This window comes from Ornithodoros turicata, chromosome 4 (assembly GCF_037126465.1).
Source record: "Ornithodoros turicata isolate Travis chromosome 4, ASM3712646v1, whole genome shotgun sequence".
Classification (NCBI taxonomy): Eukaryota; Metazoa; Arthropoda; class Arachnida; order Ixodida; family Argasidae; genus Ornithodoros; species Ornithodoros turicata.
The window spans coordinates 23182042-23194237 of NC_088204.1; the positions used below are offsets into that span (position 1 = coordinate 23182042).

The window sequence follows — 12196 nt, forward strand, 5'->3', positions numbered from 1 at the left end:
GAACAACAAAATGAAATGGCAAAGCAACAGCTGATATTAGTAGATTTGCTTGTAGTATTTATTGTAGTTATTTGTAGTAGCTAAGCTTGACGTTCATTATGGAAAGTCATCGCTCCAATATCTTGAAGCCCGGTTGTTTTGACGCTCAATCGCGAAGCGCTGTCACACGGCTCTCTCTGTATGAACCACGACCTACTCTATAAGAACACGACCATGACACTTGCGCCTCTCTCCAGCGCCGGAGAAAATGTTTCTCTTAGTGGCCGCAGCAAGGTCGCGGCGCCACAAGTAACCCCACAGCAGACGCCGCTCCACGTGTTGATACGGTAGTTTTCGTTCCTGACTTGGGTGCCTGTTTCTACCGTGTGAAGTTCTGGTTAGTCGCACGTAGTCCATTGAGTGGTTTGTGATGGTGTACTGCACCGTCCCACTCTGCAAGTGCAAGCCAGGAGTGTCGGACTCGAGTATTTAGTACCGCGAAAGGTCCTGAAGGTGCCGAGTGTATGCGCAACGTGATTGTAATGAAAAAGCAAAGTAGATGTGGTGAGATTTCTCCCAAATAGTCAGCAGTCAAAATTAAATGGAATAAAAAGAAGTGTCTGTTCAGTTATGTGTGCTGTGTTCTTTGTAAAACTTTGAATTAAAACCAACTAAAACTGCATGCTGTCCAGTAGTGACAATGAAATAACAGCTAACGTACTCATTCGCAAAGGCAAGTAACTACGGGTCCACGCATAAATTTTGGAGCACTGTTGCGCATGGCAATACAGCCGCGTTCATCAGTTACTACATCGTTTGTGGCGCTTTATGGCCGTGATGCTTTTGCGCCACAAAACACACAATCACTTATCTCGAGTTCAACTTCGTATTATCATCGATTGAGGCACAGTGTGAAGCGATGAATGTTTTACCAAGGATCCAAGGATATTCGTCAAATGGGGCCCCCGGGATACCACACATCCTGTACAAGCACTGTCCCAAGCAAGGCGGCTCTAGGCGCGAAAATTTATGTATTTTGCGTCTAACTTGCCTTAAGCATGTACATTACACGTCTTTCGCATGAGGATACACGAAAAGAACGCGTAGACATACGCACAAAACAATGCTAATAAACATTGCCGATATTACAGCAGCAGTCTCCCGTTCGCTCGTGGGGTGCGCATGTGGCGCCCCTAGCGAGCATGTTGAGCGCGAAACCGGTTTTCCCCGCTTCGGGCCGTGGACAGCGGACCCATAGGGGGATCGGCGAGTGTCATGGTCGTGTTTCTATAGAGTAGGTCGTGGTATGAACACGTTTCCGAACGTAATCGATGGACCACCGGTGCAGCCAAGATAGAGAGTCTCCGTCCCTTCGTAACAGACACTGCAAAAAGGTGGTATGACTTCCGCATTTTGGCCAATGAAGGTGACGCGCGGGAATCGTGGAGTTTCTCAGTCATTCCAAGAAAACATAGTGGACAGATGGAATGAAGCCATCATTTCCAAATACCACACTGGATCCATAACGGATTACTTCTTTGAAAAAATCCGGCTCTTTCAACGCGCAGAATCACGTCTCCGAGATGAGTCTCTGGTTGTGCTAGTTGTACGTGGACTTCAAAATGACACGCGCCAACTCATTAAAATCCGGGAGCCTCAAGATCCCCAGCACCTACTCCACTCACTGCGAGATTGGGGTATTGAAAGTAGGACATCTTTTGTACGCCAATCAATCACCCTTCCGCCACAAGAAGGGAACATTACAAATTCGAGAAGGTCCCCAGCTCACTATGACAGCACTCATCGACGTTGCTGACCGAGACAATGAAGAAGGCAACTCGACGCAAATTAAAAAAACAAAAAAACAAAAATACAATAAATAAAATAAATGAGGGTCATAGTTTCCACCTTTGATACCAAGTGAAACTGTTTACTTCAATAACAGCAAACTATTATATGTCAGCTTCCGTTTGATTGGCAGAGAGGTTCGAGCTCTGATAGACAGTGGGTCATCCGTAACATTCGTCAACCATCGCTTACTCCAACTAACCCAAATGACACCAGGAAGGGTGGTGCAAATGAAAGCGTTCGATGGTACCAGCACTCTGGGCGCGCATTGACTGGGCGCGCATTACGCTTAAACTTTCCGACGGCGAAATAACGACGGGGTTCCTGGTAATAGAAGATGTTGATTATGACCTCTTACTATCCCGCCCTGACATGAAGAAGATGCGGCAAAACATCTACTGGGACGACAACGTCTGCATAGAGAACGGCCGAGTGTCTAGTCACCAGGCCTCCTCATGACATCCGCAGTAAGAATGACGTCGCAAAGCATTACCCGGAACTTCTTTCGGTATCCGGCAATCCTTGGGCAATACCGCATTATAAGTATGACTTCGAGCTCGCTGACGCAACCACAGTCAGACGAAAACCAAACAACATATGACCTGTGAAAAGCAAGAACGGCTCAAATCTGAGCTGCAGGATGCTGAATGCTGGCATTATTCGGCCATAAACTTCTACTCCAATTACTATAGCCCCGAAGGCTCGTTCCGTCGCTGCACTGACTACAGGCTAGTCAACAGGCAAACTGACGTATTCCCTTTTCCCATGCCCAGAGTGGATGATATTATCAACGACACGAGTGGATGCATAGTTTTTTTGTTTTGTTTTTCCTGTCTTGGTCTATGCAACGGTTTCTGACAATTACCACTAACTGAAAACACCAAGCAATACACAGCCTTCGTTACTCCATTTCACCTGTATGAATATAACAGGCTCTCGTCTGGGTGGAAGAACTCTTCAGCTTGGTTCCAGAAGCTTATGACCTGAGTACTCAAGCGTTATATGTATTGGAAAATTCGTTCATGGATACATCGACGACATAATCATCTACGCTAGATCTTCAGACGAACATTCTGCTCTCTTAAGACAAGTTCTTCAGCTACTGAGCGAGGCGAAGCTAAAATACCGTACTCTTTCGATCGAGTGTTGCTTTCCTAGGCAGGATTTTCCAGTGATGGCCGCTAACTACTTCTACAGTAGTTTAACTATAACTACTAACTACTTTGTGATGTAGTAGTTTAACTAGTAGTTCAACTACTTTTCGGGGGAGTAGTTAAAACTACTTTTTTAACTACTGCGATGTAGTAAAACTACATCTATAACTACTTAACGTTATCTACCAACACCGATCCCTTGTATTGTTCTTGGACACCTAAATATGAATCACAAGCAATAATAAACTTTGGCTCAAGCCATTGCTACGATCGTCAAATACAAAGCTTGCGGCAGGATTCTTTCTGTGCCTACGCGATAAACTAAGTTGCAGAATTATTTGACAGCAAATCAAATGAGGCCTCACTAGACAAGCATTAAGAGTGAAGATTTAGTACACATGCACGACACAATTGCTCTGCACCTCCGTTCTCATCAAACAAGTAGCTCCAGGTAAAAGTCGGAAGCACAATCGTGCCGTAAAGCTTGCGGCTAAATCGGAAGAAGTTGGCGCCTTCAGTAACCTAACTACTGTAGTTAACTACTTAAAATAGTAGTTTAACTAGTAGTTGCCACTACATTTCTGCAAGTAGTTGATAACTACTTTTTAACTACAATCAGGTAGTTTAACTACATGTAGTTAACTACTGGCCATCACTGGGATTTTCAATGGACAAACGAAAACTACAAAGCAGGAGATTGCACAGAGTCTGTGCAAAAGATTCAACGACTACGCAAACAGAGGATCCTATCCTCGTCAATGTAATCACGTCGATTACTTTAAATCTCTTCTGTCATTTGTGTACGTACAATCGAAAAAGGTGTGAATATTAAAAGTAGTTGACACCTTTTATCAAATAATGGCCCAACGTTTTATCTTCGAATGCTACCCGCCTTATCGGTGTTTCCTCCTAAGAACCCGAAGGCCACAGTTGTGATTGAGGTGTTCGCCAGGCCGCCTCCGCCGGGCAATTTTCGCTCGCCGCCGCCGCCGGTTCGCTGATCGGCGCGCCGCTGTCGGTAAACAAAATTTAAATTTTTTCCTGATGATTTTACAAGTCAACAGAGCGAAAACGTGAGTTTCTGGGGGTAATATTGCGATTGTTCCATAGACCGTCCAGTTATTATGGGGAACTTCAGCTCTCAGCAGCAATGAAACAGCAATGGTATGGGCACCGCCAGCGAAAGATGATAGCAAATTCGCGGAGTGCATTGGCAGACACGGAGCAAAGATTGGGAGAAAGAAGACAAACATGTTAGTGTGAAGTGTCGCTCACAAATGCCCATAGCACGTTCGCGATTTCTCGTGACACTTTAGGCTAGGTTGGGTTGGGTTGGGTTAGGTTAGGTTAGACAAACCAGATCTGAAGATGAACTCACACAGATTCCAACGGTGTAAGAAAAAAAAAAAAAAAGCTCCTTACACCAAGAGGCACCTTCATCACAGAGTGAACATCGCGATCACCATGTTCGTATGAGAATGTTCCCACCACCTGAGTCCGTCACGCGCTGCAGAGAGAAACCCCGAATGGTAGATTCCAGGAATACATCGCCTTCAATAAAGTGTTATAAGGAAATATACTTTCTAATTTAGATTGCCTAATAAAAAAAGTACGGGTTTAGGAAGCAGACAGTTCGTGGCCGTGCGTCCGAAATGACCAACTAAAACCATATCAAGAAATAATGCTACACCGAGTTGATTTTCATATTTCTGAATTGGTTCATACACGAATCAGGCGTGGACATAACGGGGAGGTGGCATGGCTTGGCCACCCTAAATTTCTGTGAATAAATAGCGATTCAATTGGCTTTAGGTAGCGCATGCGTATAGCATGTTGTCCAAGGTCGGAGCCCTATACCCCGAGGAAAAATCCTGGATCCTCTACCGCACAGGATACACGTAAATGACAAAGCAAAATATGGGTTTCACCGAATGAAGTGAGCCATGAATCGCATGGCGACGATAAGTATAGCCCCAGCGGTCAGTCGGGGTGCATGGGGTTCCGTATCACGTCACCCACACCCAGCAATCGTCAAGGCACACGTGACCTTAAAGATGGCGGCGCCCGTGATCGGCGGCCAAACAATTTGTAAACAATGCCGTTATTGTTTCTGCACAACGTTTTTGGATGCCTTTCTATAACAGTAATTATTTTCATCGATAGTCTCGCAGTAGAATGCGCAGCATTGCACACAAGGCTTCCAAATGTGTGATGACAACCCCTCACTGAGACGATGCGATGCACTGAAACTGGTAAATGGGTCATCATGTTACAAAGCGATAAAAACCGGGCTGTTTGGTGGTACATATATCCTAGAAGCGGTAAAACCCCAGTGCAGGGGACACAGAGAGAGTGCGTCTGTTTTGTCTCTTTGTGTCCCCTGCACTGGGGTTTTATCGCTTTTAGGATCATCATGTTACGGAAGAAGTACCGCATAGTTTGCGTTGGCAAAATACGTTACTCTTACTTAGACGACGGAAATACGACTAATACTTAGACGTAAATAAAATAAAGTAAAGACGACTAATACTTATGAAAATGATTTTCTAGTTTCTATACAAGACCTATAGAGAATCTATCTATCGTGTCTAGTGTGAATCTTGTGCATAGGAAATAGATAGAAGCTGTATAGGGTTTTTAACTGGTAAACTCTATACAGTTTCTATACAGGATTCAGACTCTAGAATGTATACATTTTCTATACAGTCTCTATAGAGCTAATACTATAGCTGCCCCGAAAGATCTTATTTACGAACATGTGCTACTTGTTTTTTGCTGTACATTTGAAGAACAACTAATACATGTGATGTGTGCATGTATGAACACGGATACAAACGCTAATAGCAATATTGTGACTTATCACTTCAGACAACGTGAACATTTGCCGTTTAGTACTTTTTAATGTTGCACTTGAAGAACTGCTGCTTCTACACTGTCAGGGGAAAAGGTATAAAAAGCGTATGTATAAAAAGGTAAACGAGGGCGGAAGTAATATTTTTGTACATATTTCAACTGTCTATACCATCGTTTAAACCAAGTGTAACTCACTGATCGCAGTAGCTAATCGTATAGTACGGGGCTTGCTCATTAATTTGCTGTGGAGATTGTGCTGGTCTAGTTCGAGTAATTTGAATAATAAACACAGTCCTTAATGCAGTAATATATTAACAGCTGGAGGAAATGCTTTCAGTGACTGTTATTCGCTACTGAAACAACAATCTATGCGTGCTCCCCTCGGGTGGTGACCGAAATAAACCGTCCAAAATAAATCGTTCCGAAATAAACCGTGTCAATATAAATCCTAGTAATACTCCCATGGTGTTCAAAATCCCGCTACCGGCGAGAAAACCACCGCCAGTTATCCCGACACCGAGTGCCGGTCGCCAATAGCCACAGGAGCGGTGATGGCCCGCACCCTGTGCCGACGGGAAAAGCCGCCGGCACGCAGGCAATAAGAATGATTTTCTAGTTTCTATACAGGACCTATACATAATCTATTTATCGTATCCAGTGTCAATTTTCTGTATAGGAAATAAATAAAAGCTGTATAGGGTTTTTAACTGCTAAACTCTATACACATTCTATACAGGATTCAGGAACTAGAATGTATACATTTTCTATACAGTCTCTATAGAGCTAATACTAGGCGCCGAAAAGGTCTTTTTTAGGGACATGTGTTACTTGTTTTTGCTGTACATTTGAAGAACAACTAATACACGTGATTTGTGCATGTATGGGCATAGATACAAATGCTAATAGCAATATTGTGACTTATCACTTCAGGCAACATTTACCGTTTATTACTTTTTAATGTTGCACCTCACGAACTGCTGCTTCCACACTGTCAGAAGAAAAGGTATAAAAAGTGTATGTGTAAACCAGGGCGGAAGTGCCATTTTTGTACCTATTTCAACTGTCTATACCATCGTTTAAACCAAGTGTAACTCACTGATAGCATGTAGCTAATCGTATAGTACGGGGCTGGCTCCATGCATGCGCAACGTGTAGCACCACATTAATTTGGTGTGGAGATTGTGCTGGGTTAGTTCGAGTAATTTGAGCAATAAACACAGTCCTTAATGCAGTAATATACTAACCAGTTGGAGGAAATATTTTTTGTGGTTCTTATTCGCTACCGAAATAACAATCTATGCGTGCGCTCCTCACCCGTGTGGTTGCATCTCTAGCTAAGACGGCTCCACATGTGGCCTAGCCATTTCGTTGCGTGTTTTATTAGTATCTGTTCCTCTGCAAACACGTCACAGGCGTGAGCGTGTGCATGCGTATGTCTTCGGTTTCTTTTTCTTTTCTTTTTTTTTTCTTTTTTTTTTGCGGTTTGGAGTTTTGCGCAGTGGGTGGGATGTGGCGGTGAAATAAATGGAAAGTTCCTGGTTTTTGAAATACAGAAGAAGAATACTGCCATCGGCTCCCTCTTCAAAATTCTTTCGTAACCCGTTTAGTGACGCACCATCTATTGACAGTAAAGTCCACTTCATATAGTACATAAATACAGTCAGTATAGAAAAATAAGGCAACTTTGTGTCCTACATGAACACAATCTGTGTAGAAAAATGGGGCAACTTTCTATCCTATGTCTAACTACTTTGTTTTCAATGTATATATAAATGCTTTATCTATTTTCTATCCGATAGTATTCCCATTTATTCATAGAAACTCCATTCGGAGTAGATACAAGTTTTAATCTATTTCTTATGCGCTCTATCTAGGGTTTCCTATAGAAATCCTGTAGAAAATAGATTTTTTTTTCATAAGGGTACCAGTAATGATTTTATGTGATTAATGCCACAAATCTTAATGTCACGCGTTCGTCACCACGCCACACTGGAGTTTCTCTTTAATGAGATCGCAAGACTCATTCGCCGATTTATTGCCTACCCTGGCTGCCATCGGCTGAGCAGAGGAACAATTTTATCCTCGCATAAAACCACTTCGTGCATTGCGGGCAGAGCCGTAGCGATAGGCGGGGGGGGGGGGGGGGGGGGGCAGCCGCCCCGGGCGCCCTCAGGTCCTGGAAGATTAGCTGCACAGTATACACAAAAACGCGATTCAAGGTATGGGCGCCGCCATAAGTGCTGCCACCTCGTGGTAGCCACAGGAACTGTGCACGGGTGGACTGCCGTTTACAGAGTTTCTTCATTTTCCCGCGTGTTTTTCCGTTCATTTTCGTGTCCGTTCGTGTGCATTTCGTGCCAATTCGTTTTCTCCCGCTCGGGAACCGGTGTAGAACAGATACCGCATTGGCCAGCACTCCTCACGTGAACAACAGCGCGTATCGCGCGCGCGCAAACAAGGAATCTCCATTTTCCTTGATCTTTCGAACGTTGATACGCTACTCAGATGTTTACTGGATGAATAGTTATATGGAATGTTACTTTATCGTCAGTCATACTCATTAAAGACGGCGGCCACAAGCATTTAACCCAACGGGAAGAGCGGTATTGGCAGTCCACCCCTGTTGTGTCGTCGCTTGAAACGAGGCTAAGGAGCGCACGGAGACTAGTGGTTTGAGAGTAACGCGACAAGGTCTATAAGGAGGGAGTGAAGAGAATCCGTATTTACGACCTTGGCAGTGCAAATAAGCGTTTTCTTGTCTTTGTTAAAAGAGCTTCTGCCCAAGCTGCACAATGTACTGAAAGTCGAGTGCAATAGGGGTGGACGGGTAGGTGGAAGACCTTGAACAGACTCCTGAACTAAAGAACATTGATAAGACACATACCGTCCACCCCTATTGCACTCGACTTTCAGTACATTGTGCTGCTTGGGTGATGGCAGTGAGGGGGGAAGGGGGGGTTTATCCTGCCTTGGGCGCAAACTCGCCTCGCGACGACTCTGAGTGCGGGACAAGATTATTTCATAGTTTTAGTTTACGGGGTATCGTTTGATGAAGGAAAAGTTGGAGTTGTTTGAAACTTCCGTTGACAAAAGCAAAAGAGCGCACGACAACATTGAAGCGGCTGCGGCATCGACAATACAGAGATTTAGTACATCGTACGCTATTGCCTTTACAGAGTAGACAGATCGAGTGGGGAATAGGGGACTCGGGGGGACGTCTGGTGGGAACTAAATCCCCAATTTATCGAGCAACAGTGATCTATGTTCCCGACTTACTGCTCCTGACGGCTACGTAGTCCACACGTAGCCGATGTCTTTTGTTCTAGACACAGTGTTATGCTCATGCAATGTAATTTTATCACCGTACTTGATGAGCAACGCGCAGTTGGTGGCGACCTCGACACAGTGTTGCCAGTAATTTTAACTTTTAATTTTGTAAAAAAAAACTATGACAGCAACTGGGGCGAAACTTACGATGCAAGAGTACTGGGGGCTCGGGGTATGAAGCAGATACATTTTCTGAGATTGCGGGGTTTTACAGTATCTTTAATGCCATTACGAACTGACGTGTGGCACGACCTTCATAGATAACGCCATTCGCAACCCCGATCATATTTGACGACAATGTCATTTATTCTATCTCGTATAGCACAGGTATAGGACGAGAACGTGGTCTAAATAACTCCGAACTTACGTTCCCGTGGCATTGCCCTCCCAGACGAGGTATGCTCCAGAAGATAGCGGCAATTCAGGCATCTTGAAGTCCTCGCTCTGCGGGAGGAACGTAATGACTGGGTATTAAAATATAGAAACAAAGAATCGGCCGGTCGTCATCATTACAGTGTTGTACCCGTTACCGATACATGGTACCGCGACACCGATACTCGTTACTTGAGTAAAAATATCGAAATACCGATATCGATACTTCTTTTTTAAAGTAACGGAGAACCGCTACCGTTACTAAAAAAGTAACGCGATACTTTGCGTGATACTTTTGTTTGAAATACGAAGATGGTGCAACATAGAAATATCGCTTATGTGAACAGTTTTGCAGTAAAAAGACAACGTACTTCATACGTTCACACGTTATGCTTGACTTTTATCAATAGCGTTCTCAAAGTCGTCTTCTGCCATCCTTGCAGGCCGTGGTCTCTCCTGCAGCTGACAGAGGCCAGTGTGACAATTTCGTTAGTGTCAGGCCCACACATACCGTGGAGTTCAATGATCAAGGAATCCTATCCCAAGTTAACAATGCCACAGCATATGTGAGCGTGACTAAGTGCGACAGAGCAGCTTAGCAGTGGAATCCAGAGCACCCTGTCGAAGGCTTGACCTCCGTTCGTTGACCTCAAGTGTTTTGTTGAACACGGCATGGTTATTTCCTCCAGTTTCAAAGAAAAACAGTGAACATGTGTTTGGCATAATACCATAATTCCGGTCACGGAGCACGCAGGCCTGTTCACAGGCTTCTTGTTGAGGTCTAGGCGGACCATTGACAATGAATAAGAATGAGAAATATGGTAGGTGAAGAAAGGGTGGGGCAGTAAACAGTATCAGTATCGGGTAACGGTACAGAGATCGCGTTACCATAAATTTGTAACGGAAATACTTTTCCGATACTGACTTAAAAAAGTATCGCGATACTCACTCCGATACCGAAAAAGTATCGATTACTGTAACGGCGATACGTACAACACTGTCATCAATGGTACTCCAGTTGTGTTGAACCTTAGGTGAACCAGACTACTTTTTACGCGCTTATTCGGTGCGCTTACATGGAAGACACACAGCTTCACAACGGCAACACTGTGGGAAGTTTTTCACGCAGAAGACCTTCATGAGCTCGCAATACCAGCGTCCGTGCCGCCTAAATGCCCGACCGCATGAGACGTTTTTCGGGAGACCGTTTCCGGAGGATGAGGAGGTGAGGAGCAGCAGGGGACGTAGGACAGAGCCCCGAGAAGCGCCTGCCCAAGCGTCGTTTTTCTTTTTCGTTTTATTTTCTTTTGCGTTTTGTTACCGTGACATCGGGAGCTGTAGTTTCGCGCACGTGTATTCCACGTCGCGTATTTCGGCTTCTGCATGTCGGGGGTTGTGGGAGAAATCCTGCTTGAGCATCATTTAAAGGACGTTACGAAGGACGGCCCACGGTGGATATAGATAAATACTGAGTGACGACTTCCTAAGCAACCTAGAAGATAACCTCTGCGGTATTGGCGTATCCTTTCAAGCTGAAAACGCGCGATACGCGCGTCCCGACAAAAGCACCGATTATGGCGATTTTATACCATTATTACAGTATAATACTAAATTATTATTATTATTATTCCAGTAATTTGATGTACTTCAAATTTTCTATCAAGCTTTGTTAACATGTGGCTTTCAGTAATGTCACGGGTATTCCGCTGCAGTGATATCGCCAGATCCGCCTACCCCCAAGTGCTTGGAGACACCTCCTAACTTAGTTCTACCAGGGGAATTGCTATTTCAGCCATAGACACATGCCGGTAATGATACGTTAAATGGCCCAACTGTAATTATGATCCCCCCATTTTTTGCCCCCCCCCCCCCCTTCGTACACGATATTCTCGATAAACCACTGTTCGGCTGTACTATTAATTCTACTTAGCAATTTATACATCTGATAAAGATCTTGCTATGCTGGTGATCATGTTTTCGAATGAAAATAGGTGAATGTGATAACAGTTGTACAAGTTACTTGAACAGATGTAGCTTTTACAGAGATGGTTAAATTCAGCTTCGTTACATTTACGGTTCCATATATAATGCAATTTTGTTACTCCTGAGTTATTCCGGCCCCTGTATCAAGTGGTAAAGTGCTACGCCTCCCGTTAATAGTAGCCCACTCTCATATTAATACATCTATGATACATACATTACATAATATGATAATACATTAATGATTTATTATCACAGCGCATGGGACGATAGGGATGGTGACAGGAAGAAAACTTGACATCCAGCGTGTACGCCAAATTCCTCACTCGTTACACACAAAATTTTGTTACAGATATTCGTTTCTGGAGGTACTTAGGTCCAGTAGTTGTAGCTTAATTACTTCGAAATAGGAACTTTTTACTTATGGTGATAGCAATCGTGACAGCGCTCTGCGCCGGCACCACTGCTCCCTATAGTATAGGCTGGATCGCGTACAGGGTGCTCCACAGCGTGGTCACCGGCCGCCATATTGGTGGGTCCAACGCATTCTGTCGTCTGCATTTAGATCAAGCGGGGCTGCCCGTATTTTTTAAAAATTTACTTTAAACTAAAGGGCATGTCATGCCAGTTTGTTGTAGCTTTGAGTACACTTCACACGGACAGAGAAAGAGGAATAATTTTTC

At 44.1% G+C, this 12196-nt stretch overlaps 2 protein-coding genes across 3 annotated transcripts in view; both read right to left on the bottom strand.

The window, feature by feature from the left end:
* LOC135391325 (uncharacterized) overlaps positions 1–12196 on the bottom strand; it is a 686593-nt gene that overhangs the window by 399885 nt on the left and 274512 nt on the right. The gene's annotated exons all lie outside the window — the stretch shown is intronic.
* Positions 1–12196, bottom strand: part of LOC135391326 (uncharacterized) — a 156660-nt gene that overhangs the window by 8407 nt on the left and 136057 nt on the right. The window contains exon 5 of the mRNA XM_064621565.1: positions 9529–9605. Coding sequence (XP_064477635.1) covers positions 9529–9605 — 77 coding nt within the window. The remainder of the gene's footprint in view (positions 1–9528; positions 9606–12196) is intronic.